The following is a 22,245-nucleotide window of genomic DNA, read 5'->3' as shown; positions in this document are numbered from 1 at the left end:
CATCCCTCCATCCTGACCCACATCCAGAGCCCCATCCCTCCCTAGAGATCCACACCCAGGTACCCCAACCCTCCCTCCAGTCCCACACCCAGATGCCCCATCCCTCCCATCAGATCCACACCCAGATGTCCCATCCCTACCTCCAGTCCTATTCCCAGATGCCCCCTCCCTCTAGATCCACAGCCAGGTGCCTTTTTTATTCCCTCCAGACCTACACCCATATGTCCCATCCCTCCCTCCAGATCCACGCCCAGATGCCCCATCCCTCCCTCCTGATCCATACCAAGGTTCCCCATCCCTCCCTCCAGATCTACACCCAGATCTACACCCAGATACCCCATCCCTCCCTTCTGATCCACACCCATATGCCCCCTTACCTCCCCCCAGATCCATACCAAGGAGCCCCCATCCCGCTCTTCAATATCCACACCCAGATGCCCCCATTCCTTTCTCCAGATACAAACCAAGGTGCCCCATCCCTCCCTCCAGATTCACACCCAGTTGCCCCATTCCTCCCTCTAGAGCCACACCCTTCAGATCCACACTAGATGCCCCATCCCTCCCTCCAGATCCATACCAAGATGCCCCCATCCCACTCTTCAATATCCACACACAGGCACCCACATTCCTACCTCCCGATCCACATTCCTATCCCCATCCCTCCCTCCAGATCCACACCCAGTTGCCCTATCCCTCTGTAGGGACACAGGGTTCACTAATAAGTAGTGGTAGGGGGTTCATGTAGAAAATACAAACATCATGAATGGCCGGTGCACATTACAGTTGAAATGCACACATTCTGGCAATGGCACAGATTTTAAAAATGGTCTAGTTCAGGGTAACAGATCATCTATCCTGTTTGCACTATGTACATAAATACTGACATGAGCTGTGTGTTTTCTTTCAGCATGGCACAAATGGCAAAGATGGAATGTGCACTGATGAAAAACACTATCGTTAAGTCAGGAAGCCAAAGGAAGCAAAATGTTTCATTTTGCTGTCCAACAGTAATATCACGTGGTATGATCTAGAAAAGGGAAGGATTCTGTTTGAATGGCAGAAGGAGGATTTAAATGTAGCTGAGAGAGAGGGTGGGGGTCAGATGTTCAGAGACAGGCAGAGCAGAGGTTCAGAAACTTCTTGGCAGATTGTCGGCTGAGTTCGAGGAGGCAGGCGGTAGACTGGGGAGCAGAAATCCTGGCATACAAGTCGTGTCTTTCTTGTGGGCTGCCTAATTGTGCTGCGGTCACAATACTACTTGTTGCTGCCAAGCTAACAAAGAGGGGTTTTCCAGAGATAGCAGTGCAGGAATTTTGCTAGCTTCCGAGGTGATTATAAACCAGTCATAAGTGAGGAGGATACCTGAATATATGCATTTTCATAGTCAGGGACGGCAAGTTTCTTTCATGTGTAATGTTCTCTGATGTAAAAATGAACACAACTTGAAAATTCAGAAAAAGGGTTTTGTTTTGCTGTCATTTTTTTCCCTTTTCTTTCTCAGACTGTGTTTACTGCCAAGTGCATCAACGTACAAGGTCAGTAGCATGATAAAAACTGAGGGTGTCTATTAATGCAAACTGTATGATATGATATTAAGTAGATGTTCTCTTCTTGTACCCAAGTTTATACAGCATTACATGTTTTCTGAATAGATACAAATAACAGTGTATAAGACAATTTGGATTGAGTTTTCTGTGCATAAATGCGCTCAGGGAAGAGCCTATACTGCGGGTGGAAAGGCATTTTAACGCAGGTGGTAAAACCTAAAGTGAATTTTGTTGATCATGTTAATGTTAAAGGACATTTGTACCGCGCACTATCACCACCGGAGTGGTCCCCTGGCGCTCTGGCGGCTCTGAAAGAGGGGAGGGTGAGTTAGTGGGACGAAGCAGGAAAAGTGCAAGAGAGCAGTGATGTGCTGTTGGCGGCCTCAGCCCGGTGGGTCCGTTGGCTGGGCTTGGGGTGTTTCCGGCCGGTAGTCGTCATTTACTGTTGTGCAAGCTTATGTGCGTTTTTTGTTTTGTTGTTGCAATGTAGTGAAGTTTGTGCAGTTTGTGCTGTAGGTTTTGGTTGTGTTTGGTTTGGAGTTTGAGAGATGTATGCAGAGGGGGAAATTGTTGGTGGAGTTGGTTAGTTGGCATCTCTATCCTGAATTGAGGCGCTAGGCTTGCATAATCTCCCCTGATGCGGCTCTGTCCTGATCGGGGCCCGTCTGGCATTAAAGGTCCTTTTCTCATCTATCCCCCACCTCAATCAGCCTCCCTCGTAGCCCCACCTGTCCTCCCTTCATACTCCTGTGGCCAGTGAACCTGCCAGTTTCAACAACTCAGCTAGTTTGGTGATTGCCAATATCACGACAATTCCATAACACTGTGGTACTTGGTGGTAAATAAGGGGCGGGTGAAGATGTTGGATGGGAATTTGGCTGGGGTATAGCAAAGTAAGTTAGAGGTGTGTGATGCATGTGTATCTGATGACTCATTCATGATGGAAATGTTTTGGGGTTTGGCTGCTAGAGCCTAGCTCAGCATCGTAGATAAGTTGCTGAGGGAAAACAGTGACACTGTAAAATATAAGTGTAATAAGTCTGGTAACTTTATTTTGGGCGGCCCAGGGATGAAATGCAGGTGCTAGGGTATATTCTTAGGGCGGCATTATCACTCTAAATAGGGAAGACACTAATGCATTACCACCACAAAATATACCACAATTTTACCACAATAACAAAATGCTACAAGTCTCGGGAGGATAGCTCAGGGCCAACGTGCTCGCCTTGGAAGCAAGACGACACGGAGCAACACAGGTTCGATCCCTGGGTCCGCGCTTAGAAACCTCTGGGTATTAAGCTAGTTATAAATACCCTATCATATCATACAAGATTAGGTGTATCTCCTCCAGAAAATATCTCTCACATATTTTGGTGCATTGGTGGTACAGTGGTGAGCATAGCTGCCTTCCAAGCAGTTGACCCGGGTTCGGTTCACGGCCAACGCAACAAAATATGTTAGAGATATTTTCTGGAGGAGATACACCTAATCTTGTATGATATGATATGATAGGGTATTTATAACTAGCTTAATACCCAGAGGTTTCTAAGCGCGGACCCAGGGATCGAACCTGTGTTGCTCCGTGTCGTCTTGCTTCCAAGGCGAGCACGTTGGCCCTGAGCTATCCTCCCGAGACTTGTAGCATTTTGTTATTGTGGTAAAATTGTGGTATATTTTGTGGTGGTAATGCATTATCGAGTGCCAGCTACACAGGTTCCAACAATTTCGAGACCATGGTCAACATTGTGGATATCCCATTTGTTCACATAAGTGGGGAAACAGCTCTTCTCCCCAGAGTAAATTTATCCTGTCAAAAAAGTAAAGGTCTTTCAAGCTGCAGTGGCTCACAACCCACAAAGGTAAGGCGTATGGAAGGCTTGTAGTATTGAATTTGGTATCTAAGATAATTCACCTCTGAAAATAAGTGAGACTACAGTGCCTAGAGGTGGATGTAAGACCAGGTGAATGGGAGTTTAGGTTAGGGAAGAGGAGTTCTGGTTTTGGTATGATGAAGGTGGTGCTTCCAGTCATTGGACACAGAAACATTTTGGAATAGGTCTAACCCAGCACCAAGCAAATTGGCCATTGTTGCTGTATGTCAAGGGCCTCTTTCCATTTAATACTGCCCCATAATACACCCCATAAGAGTAGTTGTATATCTGCATATTAATAACAGACATAAGCTAGCACTTAGGGAATTTGTGAAGTTTAAAGGTTGTTCTATGGCTTTGAAAAGTCTACGGCAGAAATGACATGTTACGACTGTTCTTTAACCTCATCTCTTTATCAGAACTTCCAAAATGCCAGTGAAATGCTATCCATATGTTTGTTTTACAATTTACATCTGCTTCGGGTAGCCACAGAATCCCACAAGTATTGCTGTATACCCTGGCAGGTTGTGTAGCAAATTCAACTCCTGTTCTGTCGCATTATACCAGTGGGCCTTAGTGTTGGCAATAACATGCACCATCAAACTGACTATTTAGGAAGATATCACATTTGGGGGCATAGATGCTCAGCATGGACTCATCCCAAAGACCTGGAAGAGTGCACCAGCTGCCTGAACGCATTCTATAATGAAGGGTCGGATGTTTTATGCTACTTACACCTTGGGCCGCCTCACTGTTTTGGACCCTGGGGGGCCTCGGCATCCTCCCTCTGCCACTCCGGTTCACCATCCTCACTTCTGTGTCAGGGTTTCCAATATTTTTGGGCCTCATAAATGCTCATTTATCCAGCTGTTGGGCGCAGACACTGGAATAGTGTCTACCATTGTACACTTATCATATTCTGTTATGTCCTGGCATAGTGCTCAGGGGCTATTTTTTCACCAGTGGTTTTCTGTGAGCCAGGGGACAGAGACTGGCTGTTATGGCAACAACCTCATTGTGACAGCACCGAGGGGGCCCTGGCTCTTTCATTGTGCATTGCTCAGTATTATGAGATCACAGGTTATCGTGTGACAGACAGGCTATTCTTAAAGGAGGGCAATGCCTAGCTACACACTTAAGGTTTGGGGGAAACGGGTACTGTTTGGTTGGGTCTTCACCCCTGAACAATTTGGAGGAGATGAGAATGGTTGTGAAACTGATGGAGCGTCCTCTTCACTATGGACTTTTTTGAACTTGCAATTCTGTGATTTTTTGTATACTTTACTGACTCTTCAACTCAACTCTGCTGTGAGGGGGATTTCACATATGTGATACATCACTCTACATTCAGAGCAACCTCTGGTGCCCCCCTCTAGCTTATTCCCTCTAAACTCCCTGCTCTCGCTATTGACAGTCAAGCAAAGGTTGTGGGCAAGAATAAAGTCAAGACCATTTTGGAACTTCCTTGTACAGATTTTGAGACAGATTTGAGACAATAAGATACTTTCTCTTTGTCTTCATATAGTGGCGGTAAGTATTGCCATTTGCTAAAGAGACTCTAGGAATTCAATTTGGAAATTCTAAGATCAATTCCTGCACCAAGCATCCTTCGATGATCTGCAACACCTCAAAGTCTATGGCACTTCCCTGCTGGAAATCACCTACAATATCTTCACTGCCTGCTCTTGACACACGCTAAAACTGCCACTTCTATCTATGCTGGTCCCCCAATTCTCCATTCAGCATCCCGGACCTCATATGTTGGGCCTCTACTGAACACATTGAGCAAACCTCGAGAATCCCATTGAGTAATACTTCTGCATCTGACCATGTAATTTGTCCTACCCTTTTGCTGGTGCCAAAACTGTAAACCTTGTCCCGCAGCAATGGCTGAGGTGGCTTTAGCAAACTTGCACCTGACGAGGTGACTCATGCACATATAAAGAAACAGAGACATAGAGTGAGACAGAGAGGGAGAGCCAGAGACAGAAAGAGTGCAACTAGAGAGGGAAAGTGTGAGAGGGAGGGAGAGAGAGTGCTTGATTGGCATACGATATCCTGTACGGCTACATACTCATTAATTACTTCACCAGCCAGAACATAGCGCATAGTCTTAAATCACTTTCCCTTTTCTCATTAGTAAAGAACATAGCAGCTTTATGCTTGTAGGATCGACTGCACTGTTGACCCACTTGTTCCTCTTTCTCACGAACCAATCCTTTCAGCCTCTTCCGATGGAGCACTACAGAATCTGACTGCACTCCTTCTGTCTGTGGTCTATCTATTTGTTTAATTCTGTTACTTTCCAGGGCTCGACATGTCACCTTGTGGATGCTTCAAATCACGTGTTCTTGTTATGGTGTGAAGGTAGAAGTTCTTGCATCATGCTGTTAGCTACTGTGATTCTCTGATTGGCTGATAGGTATGTTTCGTCTGGATCTGCAAGCTTTCTTGCTCTATTCAATTTTTGGAATTCCTCTGGCTCCCGAAACAGAGCTAATTGTTCTCTCTGTGGGCCTAAAATGCCAATAATTTGCTGATAGAAAATATCCTTCAATTTTCTTATGAACCCAGAATTTCACTACTTCCTTTAAGGCTGTTGAGATTTGAAGCTCCTACCACCCCATAGGGACTGATGTTGCATTCAGGTCTGGCCTAAGCTTCGTCTTTCTCAGAAGAACACCAGACCTCATAAAGACAGACAATGTGTTACTACCGAACCCCCTCAGAGCTGAACCATCCTTCCCTGCATTCAAAAGATAAGCGAAAGCATGGTTGTCTGCCCCAACCACCCGTTGATTTAGAGTGATTACTCCACCCACCTCCCTAGACTAACAATCTTTGACCTGCTGCACACCTGTAAATCCTGATGTGTATTTAAGCGTAACTGCTTATCCTTGCTTATTTGACCCCCGTCTGTTTATAATCTGTAAATCCCACCATGTACATTAACTGTAACTACTTACTATGTCTGTATATAATTCTGTAAATGTGTAAATGCTTCCCTGTATAGTAACTGCTTCTGATGACTATGCCTGTATCCCAAATTATGCGCCTGGATGCCCTTGGGCCAGGTGCGCTTTATAAATAAATAAATACAAATACAAATACAAAATGCAGCACGCAAATGCTTGTAATGTGTTATGATCTAAAAGAAACATTGGTCTGAACTCTGAGAACACCAGCAACATATGGACACACCTTGTGTTCAGATCAGCAAAAGCACCTAGCCCACAGCATGCAATATTGCGTTTGGCTAAAATTGAAAAACGATGACCGAAAGGAACTTATATAAGCAGAGAAGATAGCTTAGTGTATTAATGTGCCTGCTGCAGACGGCTGTGTGCAGCCTGAAGATCATTATGACAAATGCCAGCAGGACCGATTTACGAGTTGGGTCATAGCACCTGTTATCAAAGGAGAGCAACATTTCAGTTTTTAGTTTGCACTGTATGTTGCATTAGAATGTGCACTTTGTTCATAATGTTGTAACTATCATTATCATCATTATTTTTATTATTTTATGTAGGTGTTTTTGCAGGACGGCCTCTCCACAAAATGGCATCCTTAGATGTAGGAACAACATTGAGGATGTTAGAAATCCCCCCCTTGGGACAAATCAGGGTAGCCCATGATGTTCAAGAGACTATAATGTGAGCCTGCCACATGTCTATAATGTGAGCCAATCACATGGCTATAATGTGAGCCAGGCAATATGAATAAGATACATACTTTTGTCAGGAGAATTAGAGCAGTTGTTGTTTAAAATGCTACCAAAATAGATTACTGGACGGTCTCGGAGAATTGTCCAACTAACCGTTTTTTATTATGTAGAACCCTGGACGTACATGAGCCAGCCCATGTTTTTGGACAGTGGAATGAGCCGATGCCATGATTAGGGAGGGGCCGCGGAAGGAGTGATGACTGCTTGGCACGCACACATGAGCCCATAAGGCAGGACGACTATTATGTCAGGCTCGGTCCACGGGTTTGGAACATATACAGTTACGCCCCAACTCTACCCTGTTACTGGTGTGTGTGTGTGTCCCCCGAAAGTAGGTTGGGTAAGCAGTCTTTGAACCTGAATGCTGAAGCACCTAGACAGAGTGCTGCTGAGTCAACTACCATTACGTTGAATGGAAAGGCCCACAAGAGAGGTGGTGTGTACCAATTGGGTAGGCAAGCACAATTATACAAGTCTTGTTTGGTGATGTAAAGCCATGTCCTCCATAGCCGAAGGATGTACCACTATGCAAGTTCATTGCTAAAGTAACCGACTAAATTTATCATATCCTACTTTTCTATATGAGGCTCATTTGTATAAATCCTAAAAAACCCTAAGGCTTCTGTGCTTTGGATCACATATTTGGGACATGGATAATCTGCTGGTGTCCCAACCCATTTCTACACAGTTGAATGGAAACGACCCTGTTTCTATCTCTGCTGCCTTGTGTCCTGTTTGGATTATTAGGTTAAAGGCTGAGTGTTCTGTCAGTATCAATTACTATTTGTATTGATTGTTAATATGATGGAGATTTGTACTCTTTATGTCCAACCCTATAGGTTATATTGAAATAAATAAGCCTCTTTTCAGACTCTTATATAACTTTATTCCACTTTACAAAAAGATGGACAAATATACAGATACATAAAACCTGCAAACCACTTTGCATTAGTGCAGCGCTTCATTCATGAGCTCATAATGACAGAGAAGATCTGATTCACAGTTTCTTTTTCTGTCTCCTGCTGGTACGATCCACTCAACAATGTTAACAGCCTTTTTGGGTCAAAACAGGAGTATTTACCAGTAATAAAGTTACTGGATATCTATTACTTCATGAGGATCCAGGCCGTTTGGTGAATAAAGTCTGATTACTTATAGTTGAACATACATGTGATGTTTCTGTGCATGGTTACCTGACCAGTGTCCCTCTCCCCTGCTCCCCCACATTGTAATGTTTAAAAGTGTAGGTTTGTCAATACTTTTTACATAGTTGTATATATTTGACAAGTACCCTGGCCCATTCATTGCTCTCTCTGAGGTTGCAATCTTATTATTTATTTATTGTAAGAACAAGTTGTTCATTCCAGAAACACTCACGGGAGTAGTATTCACTGCAATCCCGGATCTTTTGCCTTACAATCGGGAGAACGTAATGAGCAACTGTGCAAGTGATGTTGCGTAATATATGGTACAGTGATCAAGGATGGGACAAGACGCATGACAGATTGCAGTCCAAGTGGATTGGATATGTACAGTGGGAATCATCCAGGAGACAGTGGAGATAGAAACAGTTTTCACAGTGGCGGTGATATGGCAAGCTATTGAGGATGCTCCTTCCAGAATCATAAAGTGGAGCTTAAGGGTAGATTTAAAGGATTAGAATGTAGTGGTATATTTGACTGGAAGGGCAGCGAGTACTAGCGGAGTGGGGCAAGAAGGGTGAAGGACCAAAAAAGGGATGATGAACGTGGTGCTTGGGAAATTATGCGATTAAGGTGGGAGTTAGAGTAGAGGTTGTAGGTGGGACATGCATGTGCATCCATGAAATACAAACAGGTGATGGTTGGAAGGTTTGTTAATGAATATTGCCACTGGCTATTGCTTTGAACAACTCTCCAGAACAATGTTTTTCAGACTGCTATACCACACAGAATGAGAAAAGGAAAAGCTGCATGCAAACCAGGCTTGGTCCCACCCCAATGATGATGGCCCATAAACTTTGAACAAGCCTGTGGTTGCTTGGACTCTCTGGCAGTTGAGATGTGATCCAGCAGTTCGGGCTGCACTACCTCTTTTGGGGTGACCTATCCGCCATCACCGTTCTGCCCCAGGCAGCATCACCTTTCTGTTTTGCGCATGTACATCCATAAACCCAGGCCGGCAATGGGTTTCTATGTTGCCGTCTCTGCCTTGTTTGTATCACCCCCTTTGCCTACACCACATGTAACCAGAGGTTCTTAGCGTTACACCCACAAGTTTGCTCACTATGGAACTACAAAATAACTATTGGTGTACATTTATCCTAAACATGCCCTTGGTCTTAGATTGGTAATGTAATGAGAAAAGTATTTTTTTACCCTGTCCTTTGTAATGAATATGAAGTCTACTACCAACGTTTAGGCTGTTGGGAAGTCACTATCGTAAGGACACTTTGGATGGTTATCTAGTAACTTAGGTGTTGGATGCAACTACTTTGTTGAAAGCCCAGTAGCATATGTTCAGTTATCAGGTGAAATATTAACTATGGAGACGCATATTAACATTGTTTACCAACGACAATAACTGATAGACTTTATACGACTGTTTAGAATATTTCATTTTGATGTCTGAAAGGGTTTTATACTTCAGTGTTTCAGTGTTGATGCTAGTTATTTCCTTTCATTGATGTTTTGATTGATTAAATACCTTGGTCGGATATCCTTCACAGTTTCTTAATATAATTTTTGGTGTTTTAAAATGTGTTCTTTTTTATTTATGTTGTTGTTATGCAGGTTATGTGTGGGTATGGTTTTATGTGTAATTTTGGGTTTTGTTGTTTGTCCTAACAATGCTTCAGTCACTAACCAAAAATCCTAGAATGTCTGGGCAGAAAGTTTCAGGGAGTGAAGGTTTAAAAGAAGGTCTATCTCCAGATGTACTACTTGGTGACGTTTGGAATTTTGTCTGCATTAACTTGGTCTTCTGGGTGGTGCATGCCTACCCAAGGAGCGGTTGTTTATTATTCAAGTAGTCTGAGATCCAGAGTGTACGTGATTACATCTGATGCACAGGGAATTGAACTGGATGTGCAGGGTACAGGTCTGGATGGATAACCACTGGATGAGGGTGATGTGGTGATCAGAAAAGCTGGAGCGTGGAAGGAGGCCTGCAGCTCCCGCCTACCTCAGATTGCCCCAAAGCAAAGGCACTTCCTAAACATATGTTTCAGAGCTAAAGTAACAAGTGCTGCAGGAGTGCAAAGAGGCAGGAGGGATTAGTTTAACACCAAGGAGGATTTATTTACATGATCACCCGCGATTCTCGCCTCCAGCTCCTTTTTGCCTCTCTGCCTTCCACAGTGGATGACCAGGCAGCCATTTGGAATCTCTCCGCCAATCAGGCTGGAGGTCACTGGGATGACCTTGTGAGATGTTGCTTCCTTCCTTTCTAGGGTGTACGGGCAATGATGGGTTCCTATCCCTGTCACCTTTGAAACTGCATCTTCAGTGACTACTGAGAACCATATGCTTACGAAAGCCTAGAGCTTCCCAGAAAGTAATTGAAGGTTGAAACAAAATCAGAGCATATTAGAAAGGTCTAGGTATAGAAAGGTTAAGAAAAGTTGGTTTGCCTAGACATGGTAGTTACTTGGATACTCCCATCACCTCTGCAGTGTTGTCAACCGCTGTTCTTTGAAGGGCCATTGAGTTTTAAGTGTTGAATTAGATTGAATGTTCTGAATGGCATGAAAGACAAGGTCCTGGATGACAATTTTGGGCTAATACCCGCTCAGAGATCGAGGCTTCTCCATCCTGAAGATCAACCAGACACCCTGAGCGTTCCTGATCTCAGAAGCTAAAAAGACGAAGCATACACCATGTTCAGGTCTCCATAGAACGGGTCCTGATAGGCTAAATCCTTCCTGTTCCTCGGGAACCAACGTGTGTGTTGCCTCAAACCTGTGGGTGCTAGATGCAAAGTAAGAGGGTGTGTTATCAATATATCCAAAGGACCCAGCTTTTCTGCTGACAATCTTTTCCAACCTTCCTGCCAAGAGGAGTGGACATCCCATGCTAGAAGCTTTGCATTGGAAATGGTCTCTCTACCCATGACGCTGCCCCTCAAACAGGGCTTGATTTAAGAAAAAACAACCACTGCCCATTGAGGCTTGGTGCTGTAAACCTTCAGCCCTGTTAGGCTGCAGCTGGTTGGCAACCGTCTACTGAGGCATCGCTTGCAGTCATATTAACATCGGCCCCTGCCACACATCAACAAGTGGCAGCCCCCGACTTTGTGACTGTCTGAGATGCAAAAAGAAGTAATAGTGTGAAACTGGATCTCATAGCAAATTGTTATTATGATGGAGAAGCTAAAGACAGTCCTAACTCTTACTGCAAAGTAATCGCGGGACACGGAGGGAGCCTGGGTAGGAATAATCTATGCAGGTGATTCCCAGATGAGCCCAACACAGGCCTTAAGAGAGGCCCCTTCTTCTCAACACCAGTAGAACCCCAAAAGAAGATGGTTATGGTAAGGACACTTTCCAGTACACCAGGCAGCAAGATCATTTAAGAAATTACAAATTGAGTCCCACATCTACTTGACATTATCTATCTAGGTACTTCAACTATAGAAAAGGGTTTCTGAGGATGCCAGAAAGCCAGCAGACTGGTGCAATGAAGTCTCTTGTGATTGATGCATCTATCCGAACTGGGCCCTTTTGTTGACATTTCAGCGCGCAGCAACATCTGAAGGTGCTCTGAAGCATCCATTAGTCAGCATGTTAGTGGTGCATGAAACCCCTGCTGGTCATTCACCTTCAATATTATAGCTGGTCCACTGCAAGGTTCAACAGACTTTCGCACTCAAGTCAGATTGGCAAAATCAATCTGAATGCCGTTAAACCAATTCCTACTGTGTCATTCCCTGAGAAGTGAAGAGGGCGTTCCTAGCACTTTTCTTTCAGACCTGCTCCAGCGCATAGTCCTGTCCGCCTTTAGTTCTGACCAAATCTCAATATGCTGTCAAAAGCATACAGCATCCTCCATCATCAAGGACCCACCAAGCTACCCATCAGTGTCGTGGCCTACTTTCCATGCCTGACCCAACCCACTCCCCATTACGGCCAGGCCACTTTCCATCACTAACATAGGCCACTCCCAAAACATTTCAGAAAGGTGACTTGGGACACCTTTTACAGCTTTGACATTCCACACAACAGTCAGCTTACCCAGTTTGTAATACGTGTCCGTCATTTGCAGTTAAAAATATTTTTACTTCACTCAATTGGGCATGGACGTGTAAACTTAAATGCAACTACATCCTTTCAAACCTTGCAAATCTCACCTTTGCCAGGGTGGCCTTGGATGCTACCATTGCCATGGCCTTCCCACCAGCAGAAAGGTTTCGCCTCCCATTATTGCAGTTTGGCCTCATCTTCAAGCAGGTGCCAGGCTTTCCGCAAGATCCTTCCTGAGATTCCTCGGACACATAGCCTCCTGCGGTCAAGTGATTCCCGTGGCCAGGCTCTTCATGTGTCCACCACAATGCGGAAGATGAACCTATCCCTCCAAAAAAATACCTTCTTATCAGACAATACCTCCTTTAGTCAGCCAAGCCAGCACGCCTGTGGAGGAGGAACATCTCCCATTATCTAGAGAGAGTTCTATTTTCCAGAACACCACACAAGGTTGCCTTGGTTACAACATGATCCAATTCTAGGCAGAATTCTCAAATTGAGAATGGTTCTACCATTGGCCCAAGGTCTCCCGCAGAGCCCTGTGTAACCACAGATCGGCATTTAAGAACACAAGTCCCTTTGCCTAATCTACATTCGTTCATCAATGGATTCTGGAAAAACAGGATCTGCTGTCTACAGGCGTCAACACTTATGTCTATTTCACTAGCATGATTATCCTGTCCATACCTCATATCAAAGGAGTATGCTTCATATGGACCTGGCTTCTACATCCCTATGTATCCCGGATGTGAAATCTACCAGGCAGCAATGGTAGGCCCTGTGTAGGAAGACTCTCTGTGAAACAAGCTTCATTTTTCACACGTGGGAGATCACTGTTCTAAAAACAAAGGTCTCAAGCACACATTCTCGCTAAATGTGGATTTAACCTCAATGTTTTCCCCCCAACAATGAACTAAGTCTTAAGAGTTTTTATTTAAAATTATTGATGCTTGTGGGCATCTCCTCCTTCTGGTTGGGGGTTTTGGGGGGATATAAACAATGAATAGTAAAATTGGAAGAAATTAAGATTTGTCTCCAGCCACCCACAACTATTTGAGAGTATTTGCCCTTTTTCCAACAAGATTTTGAAGGACGTCCACAATATTTCTTCAAATTATATTTTGTGAAATGTATGTTTAATGTCATTAGTCTTCATGGTATTTCTTCCAATGGCGACAAGATTCAATCCAGGTTTACTTCATGGGGTCCTCACACAGGGTTTCGAGGGACTGTGTCCCATTTGCCAGGTGAAAAAGCAACACACATCAAAACTCCACCTGTACACAGCTTACTTTCTGACAAACTGAGTGGTGAGGAAGACCAGGATCCAGACCCTCCGCATTAAGGCAGAATTAGTTTAGCAGCTTTTCTGAACCTTGTGCAACAGTCTTATGATCATTCGTAGGCAAAATTCTAGCTCTGGACTTGTACGGACTCATGAGTGGACTAGACATAAAGGTATATACCTCACTGGTGTTTCTCTGGATGCCCCCCATGTTCAAAAGATTGCTAATTTAGAAAGGCAAGCCTGTGGAAAAGACAGAAAAGAAAAGAAAAAAATGCCCTATCTGTTCTAACATCATATACCCTACCTAATCACAGACCCGTCTTTGCTCTTACACCATGATGGCACTCTTTTTTCCTAGATATTTTTAAATTCTGCCATGGATTCAGTCCAAGTCACTCAGGCACCTTCATGTGTTTACTACCCTTTCTGCAAAGATATTTTTATAGTTTAGTTTAGTTTATTATTTGTATAGCGCCGCCTGGCCCTAGGGCATCCAGGCGCTTGAGTTGATTACAACATATCAATATACTACAACATGGTCCGTAGGTGGACAGTACAGAAAGTTTAGAACATTGTCAATCAGTTACAGGTAATGTGCAGGTGTGGCAAGCACACATCAATTATAATAGTACATAATTTACATGGTTGCAGGCAATAGGTATGATAACAATGTAGTGTTGGTAGTTCTAGGCTTCTTTGGTCAGTAACCAGGATTTGGCTCTGTGTCGGAATCAGTGGAAGGACGGTTCAGATCTAAGATCCAGTGGTAGTGAGTTCCAGAGTTTAGTGGCAAGCACGGGGAAGCTTGAGCCTCCTACGTTTTGGAGTTTGTATCTGGGGATAGTTAAGCAGTGTGTTTGAGCTGATCTGGTTGGGCGAATTGGGATGTGGTGTGTGAAGTTGTCTGATAGGTATTTGGGTGCTTGGTTGGATAGGCACTTGTGTGTGAGTGAGAGCGTTTTATGTTCAATTCTCTGAGGTATTGATAGCCATTGGCAGGATCGTCTGGTGTCGGATATGTGTTCATGTTTGGGTATGTTCAGAGCTGCTCGTAGGGCGTTATTTTGGATAACTTGCAACTTGTTCATGTTTTTTTGGCTGCTACCCAGATATAGAGCGTTACAGTAATCGACTTTGGAAAGAACTAGCGCTCTAGCTAATATAGTACAGTTGGAGGGTGAGAGGTACAGTCTGCTGGCATTGATAAGCTTACAAGTGTAAGCAGTGGTAGATGAGATGGCGTTAAACTGTCTTGTCAGTGTGAGGGATGAGTCGAGGTAGATCCCAAGGGTTTTGACGCTGTTGGAGACAGAGATGTTGTTTCCGTCGATAGTGAATGTCTGGTATAATTTGTCCAGTTTGTTGAGTCTGGGTTGGGAGCCTAGGAGAAGAAGCTCAGTCTTGTCGTCGTTGAGACAAAGGCCGTGCTTGGCCATCCATTCTTGAATAATGGAGTAGATGTTATTGAGTGCTGTGTTGTCAGTGGAGTAGTCGCCTGTTAATGGGATAAGTATTTGAGTGTCATCTGCATAATTCGTGTAGATGACACCCAGACAGTCCAGTATGTCAAAGAGGGGTTTTGTAAACACATTGTATAGTGTGGGGGAAACGCAGGAGCCCTGAGGGACAACGTATGTGACTGGGGCTGGTTTGGCAGAGGCTGTGGGTGCAAAAACTCTCATGGATCTGTTGTTCAAGAAGGAATGGATCCAGGCATTGGCTTTGTCAGAGAATTTGGCTGCTGAGGTTAGATGTTTACAAAGGATGTCATGGTTGACCAGGTCGAAGGCAGCCGAAACGTCGAGGAGGAGAAGGAGTGCAAGTTTGCCATTGTCTTTGATGTTGTCCATTTGTGTCTTGAGGTCAATCAGAGCAGTTTTGGTGCCTGTGTTTAGGGCAGAAGCCTGATTGTCTGAGACCTAGTAAATTGTTTTTCTCGAGGTGGTTCTGTATCTGTAGGTAGGCAACTCTGTCAAGGATTTTTAGGAGGAAGAGAACAGTCGTGATGGGTCTGTAATTGATCGGGACACTGGAGTCAAGGGTGGGCTTCTTGAGTAAGGGTAGAACCCAAGAATCCTTAAGGTTGTTAGGCACTGTGCTGGATGCGAACGATGAGTTAATGAGGGATGTGATGAAAGGAGCAAGATGTTTGGCTGCGTCTTTGATGACTGGCGCCGGGCAGATATCGCCTTGACATTTGGAAGGTTTCAGCGAGTTAATTATGTCTTCAACCTCTTTGGTAGTTATGGTGGAGAATTCAAATAGATTGTTATCCATTTGTGATATGTGGGTGGAGGGGGTGGGGTTATCAGCGAGGGAGAGGCTTTCTTTCTTTGACTCGATTTTGGCTTGTAACATGGCAATTTTTCCTAGGAGTGCTTCTTGTGTGTTTGTACACCAAGAGATGTCTTTGGTGCATGTATCTGGAATGGGGAGGGGGATTTGAGGTCTCTCAGGATGTTGAAAAGCTCTTTGGTATTGGATTTGGCGCTACAGATTCTTTCATTATACATGTTTTTTTTTGTCTGGATGATTGCTGACTTGTAGATATTGGATGCTAGTGCGTAGGATGTCTTGTTGTTGGTGGAGGGCGTCTGTTTCCATGCTAGTTCAGCTTGTCTTTTAGTTTTACGGAGCGTTTTTAGTTCAGGGGTGAACCATGAATTGAGGTGCACGCGTGGTTTGGCTTTCCGTAGTTTAAGTGGTGCTATTGTGTTTATGGCCTTAAGGATGGTTGCATTGTAGAGCTCTACTAGTTCAGTGGGGTTAGTGATGGTTGGTGAGAGGTCAATGATTGGTTGGAGTAGAGGAAGGAGTTTCTCTACTGTGATGTTTTTGCTATTACTTGTGAGTGTAGGTGGAGCATTAGGAAGAGGACCAGGTGTTTGGGTGCCTTTGTTGATGGTGAAAGTGATGAGGTGGTGGTCAATCCAGGCGTATGGTGTGTTGGAAAGGATGGTGGTATTGCAATTGAGATCAGCTATCCAGTCAAGGATGCAGCCTTTGTTGTGTGTGGGTTGCGAAATGTGATGGGTGAGTCAGAAATGGTGTTGGCGATGGTGTTTGCTTTGTCATCTTTCTGGTCGTTGAAACCTAGATTGAAGTCGCCTAGGATGAGTAGTCGTAAGTTGGGTTTGGTGTTGTTGGAGAGTAGGAGAGCTATGTCGTCGTTAAAGGATAGTAAGGGGCCTGGCGGTCTATAGATAAGGTAGGTGGTGATAGTGCTTGTGCGGGTTGTTGATAGTTTGATGGTGAGTAGTTCTGCGGATGGGAGAGATTGGTTTTGTATGTGCCTTATGTTAAGAGAGCTTTTTGCGATAATGGCTACTCCACCACCTTTGGCTGTTTGTCTGTCTGCGCGGTAGATTGTATAGTCGTTGGGTATAGCTAGCGCTAGTGGGGGGTGTCAGAGGCTTGTTGGAGCCAGGTCTCGGTGATGGCTATGAAATCAAGTTCATTGAGGGAGATGATGTTGGCTATATCTAAGGCATGGGCGACTAAGGATCTCGCGTTGATGAGTGCGCCTTTGATTGTTTCAGAGGTATGGCAAGGTTTTCTAATGAGGGTGCGAGGGGAGGAGGCGTTAGGGCAGGGAGTGGTCTGGTCAGTTGGTGGTATGGGGTGTGTGAGATGAGTGGCTGATTTGGGTTTGGTGCTGTTTTTTTCTTGTCTGACTTGGGAAGGGTTGAGAAGATATGTGTTCTGGATCTGAGGCGGTCGAGTCTTGATGTGCCTATGCTGGGGTACGATTTACTGGTAGTGAGATTCTTGAGGGTGGGCATGCCAGGGAGGGTGGTCTGTGTTACTTTTTGGATGCTGGATGTATCTGCTGTGCTTTGAGACTTGGTGAAGACAGATTGGAAGTATTGAGTAGGAATGGGGTGGGACAGGGGATAGGATGGTGTCTTTGGCATACCTGCTAAGGCCACTGGGGTGGGAGAAGAAGTGCGACCCTGTGCATGGGATGTCAAGGGGGACCACGCAAAATGGAAACATGATGACGAAGGTCCAGGTTAACATGTCTGAGGTTGGATCGGGCAGGGGGGGGCTTCAGTAATACTGTATCACTGGGCTGGGACATGAACCAGCGCAGCAGTATGTAGCCTGCTCGAGTGTTAGTGCGCAGACGGATGAAATCTGGGCTTGAGTGCTATTACACAGTCAAATAAAATGCTAATGCATAATCAACTAGAAAGTGCTAGGGCACAGTCGATTAAAATGCTAATGCATAAACAAATAAAATGCTAGGGCACAATCAGCTAGAGTGCTAAAGCACAAACACTAGAATGCTAAAGCGCAATTAGGTGAAATGTGGGCTCAAGTGCTAGGGCACAATCGCTAGAATGCTAATGGCACAATTAGAAGAAATGTGGGCTCAAATGCTAGGGCACAATCACTAGAATGCTAGAGCATAATTAGATGAAATGTGGGCTCAAGTGCTAGGGCACAATCACTAGAATGCTAAAGGCACAATAAGAAGAAATGTGGGCTCAAATGCTAGGGCACAATCACTAGAATGCTAGAGCACAATTAGATGACATGTGGGCTCAAATGCTGGGGCACAATCACTAAAATGCTAAAAGCACAGTTAAATGAAATGTGGGTTCAAATGCTAGGGCACAATCAACTAAAATGCTAATAGTACAATCAGAAGAAAAATGTGAGTTCAATGCTAGAGTGTGATCAAATAGAATGCTAGTGCACGGCTGTTGAGATGTGGGCTCAAAAGTTGCAGTGAAAGCGAGGTTCTAATGCAATGGTCGGATGGACGATACAAAAACCGACAAATGAGGTGCTGATTATAGTGTCAAGGAGCTGTGGTTGCATGCTGTGTCAGCTGTAGGAGCAGTGACCGGGCGAAAGACAGCATGCTTATAGTGTTCAAAGTGCCGTATCTAGAGTGAGCACGCGTAGCAAACAGCGAACGTATACAAGAACTGTGCTGAATGCGAGGTTACAATGTGCGCGGCTCGGATTGAGGACAGCTGAGAAACATTATCCATGGCACGGTATGATGGAGGTGATGTTAGTATCGGTGGTGCAAGGCTTTAGTACATGCTAAGCTGGTTGTGTATGCGCAGGCTAAAAAGGTTCATGAAGATGCATATATTTAAGAAGGTACGAGTTAACGGTGGAGCGATATGTGATTAAGGGCGGGCATGAACTGCAATGATAGACATGGCCCTAGTTTTGACCTGGAGCAAAACATCAAACCGCAGTAGGCAGGAAGAGATGGGCGTTGGCGGCTATGACGGTGCACATTGGTGGCATAAGAAGCAGAGTATCATGCAAGTCAAAGAGCGTGGGTTATACTGTATACAAATAACGGTGCATCCGATGCTGGATGTAATCAACACAAGCGAGCAGGGTTACATAAAAGTTTTCTTGATGCTGACCAGCCGAGTGCAATGCGCACGCCAGTCAGATCGGAGCACGAAGAGTCTTAAGCACGGATAGGCAGTCTTCCTGGCCCTGCTGGCCCTGTCACCTCTGGACAGGGAAGTGCCTTCTTCTTCTTCTTCTTAATTAACGAACGCGTGGGCGGACCCACGCAGGCACTTCCCCATCCTAAAGGATGATGTGCACCACCTACACCAATCAACACACAGGCCACACTTCCACACAAACCACCCGCAACCCCACCGCAAACAACCACACCCCACCAATCCAACACCAGCCACCCGCAACCCCACCGCAAACTACCACACCCCACCAACCCAACACCAGCCACCCGCAATCCCACCGCAAACAACCACACCCCACCAATCCACACCAACAGACACTACACCCCAAACTCACACCACCCAGGGAGCCCGGAGACCGGCGCGCAGACCCGCGAGACCCCAGCCCATACACCTACACATGCGCTTCAGGTGAGGCACCGCGCGCTGCCGCCAACCCACCGCGACTAACCCAAGCGACACCCACACACGAACCTCCAGCCACAAACAACTACTACCCCAAAACAACACCTGCCACCTGCAACCCTACCGCAAACTACCACACCCCACCAATCCAACACCAGCCACCCGCAATCCCACCGCAAACAACCACACCCCACCAATCCACACCAACAGACACTGCACCCCAAACTCACACCACTCAGGGAGCCCGGAGACCGGCGTGCAGACCCGCGAGACCCCAGCCCGTACGCCTACACATGCGCTTCAGGTGAGGCAACGCGCGCTGCCGCCAACCCACCGCGACTAACTCAAGCGACACCCACACACGAACCTCCAGCCACAAACAACTACTACCCCAAAACAACACCTGCCACCCGCAACCCTACCGCAAACTACCACACCCCACCAAACCAACTCCAGCCACCCGCAATCCCACCGCAAACAACCACACCCCACCAATCCACACCAACAGACACTACACCCCAAACTCACAACACCCAGGGAGCCCGGAGACCGACGCGCAGACCCGCGAGACCCCAGCCCGTACGCCTACACATGCGCTTCAGGTGAGGCACCGCGCGCCGCCGCCAACCCACCGCGACTAACCCAAGCGACACCCACACACGAACCTCCAGCCACAAACAACTACTACCCCAAAACAACACCTGCCACCTGCAACCCTACCGCAAACTACCACACCCCACCAATCCAACACCAGCCACCCGCAATCCTACCGCAAACAACCACACCCCACCAATCCACACCAACAGACACTACACCCCAAACTCACACCACCCAGGGAGCCCGGAGACCGGCGCGCAGACCCGCGAGACCCCAGCCCGTACGCCTACACATGCGCTTCAGGCGAGGCACCGCGCGCAGCCGCCAACCCACCGCGACCAACCCGAGCGACACCCACACTACCACACGCACCACCAGCCACCCTACCACAAACCACACCCAGCCAATCCACACCAACAGCCACCCTACCACAAACAAACGCCCCCCACCAACTCACTCCCCGACCCCAGCACTGCTACTCCCGCCACTACTAATCGTATCCGCCACCCGCGCAACACCCCTCAACAGCCCGACCACCGACCCGAAACACGCCGACCGCACTCCAACGTTCAAACCCCAAACACCCGGGGGCCCGCACTCCGTCTGCCGCCTCCGAAACTCAAGGCCTCGAAGCGCCACGAACTGCGTGCGCCCCGCCCTTCCCCTCCAGGCCAGGGAAGTGCCTTGATGTGTGTGCCTTTCTGGGTGGGCTGACTCAGTGCCTGCCAGCACAGGATTGGCTAATAGATGATATTCGCAGTCAGTCAGACACAAAGGAGGGTCCTGGATGTAGGTGAATAGCCAGGTTATGAAGTAAAAAAACGGGCGGCCTTCTTAAAGGAGCTACTCCTCGTGGGCTGCAATGGAGGCTCTGAGAATAATATGCAAATAGTGACAAAGCTCTGGTTGAGCAGCAATTGGAACTCGTAGGCGGTGATCTAGATAATCTGGTTGATTTTTGCCAAATCCGCCGCAAATTATGAAGTTAGCAGCAGCTGGTCGCAATATTGTGCAGCATGAGCCCTGGGTCCTACCTTGAATCTAGGTGGAGCCCAGGCCCTCCTGAAGGCGGGAGAACTGCTCCTGCAGTCGGGGAAGATCCTGCTCCTTCAGCTGGTCTCGATGAAGGACCTTATGTTGTACCTTAGCCTCTTTCTGGAAGCTTTAATGGAGTGCAATAAACATAATGCCTTATTTTAAAAAGCATTGCTTTGGTGTCCACCTGGCACAGTTGGTGACTGGTCCATTTACTTTACAAAATATTTGTGTAGATCCATCCTCACCAGTGTATGGTGGTTTGGTAGGAACGTAATCATTTGGTCGACCTGCCCTATAAATTAGATAAAACCAATTTGTATTGACTTTCCCAAAATTCTGCTGCTTATTACTTTTTGAGTCAATGGATGGATTCAGATGAAATGTTAGCAAAAAAGATCTAGTACAGGCCACTCCAAACTGGACATTTTGGGGAAATGTTGTTAAACATTTTGGGAAATAGGTGCTTCAATTGAACACCCGTAGTGTGAAAAACGTTGGATGGTTTTGCACCAAAGAAGAAACAAGTTGGGCTCAAAGTGTCGCAATATTACTTTCTTTTTGGTTTGGTGTAAAACGGTCCAGTGATTTCTTAAAAATGTGACGGAGAAGGAGGTGCCCCAGGTCCTAAAATTGTTCTATATTAGCCATTGTGCATCATAACAGTGAACCTTTTCGGAAGAAAAGCTGCATGTTTTCCTCGATGGAAGTCAATACTGCGGTAATCTTGCAGGAATTTGAAAAAGGGTCCTAATTGAGATTTTGTAGGGGAAGAGGTGGTTTCGTATTAGGATGGAGGTGGGGAGGAGGAAAGATGCCCACCCAAGTGGAAGAGTAAGGAACAAGTTACTTACCTGTAACTGTTGTTCTCCAGCATGGGTCTGGCATGGATTCACATGCTCATGAATATTCCCCGTCGTCAGGCTGGGAATCCTCGGTAAAGAAAAAACCAGTATCAGTTTCGTTTCTGATCTGTCTTTCGTAGTAATAACCAATCACTGGTCTCTGCGTCATACTGACCACAGCCAATGACTGCCCTCTACCTAAGCACCGCCTCTGGCAGCCATCTTCAGATTTGGAAGCACGTGAAGTGGCAGT

General features: G+C 45.9%; 1 protein-coding gene across 4 annotated transcripts in view; it reads right to left on the bottom strand.

Annotated features, from left to right (window-relative positions):
* FBXO24 (F-box protein 24) overlaps nucleotides 1-12,776 on the bottom strand; it is a 1,263,390-nt gene extending 1,250,614 nt beyond the window's left edge. For 2 of the 4 annotated variants that reach the window (XM_069645164.1, XM_069645169.1), the window contains exon 1: nucleotides 12,468-12,776. In XM_069645164.1, the coding sequence (XP_069501265.1) occupies nucleotides 12,468-12,557 (90 nt within the window). In that variant the 5' untranslated portion in view covers nucleotides 12,558-12,776. Of the gene's footprint in view, nucleotides 1-4,153; nucleotides 4,438-12,467 lie in introns of those variants that run through there. The other 2 variants (XM_069645177.1, XM_069645181.1) reach the window with 1 other exon arrangement.
* Nucleotides 12,777-22,245: the final 9,469 nt, after the last annotated feature.

Source organism: Ambystoma mexicanum, chromosome 1p (genome assembly GCF_040938575.1).
Source record: "Ambystoma mexicanum isolate Mex_15411 chromosome 1p, UKY_AmexF1_1, whole genome shotgun sequence".
Classification (NCBI taxonomy): domain Eukaryota; kingdom Metazoa; phylum Chordata; class Amphibia; order Caudata; family Ambystomatidae; genus Ambystoma; species Ambystoma mexicanum.
The sequence above is the reverse complement of the archived record's forward strand: the minus strand, read 5'-3'. Positions and strand labels throughout refer to the sequence as shown.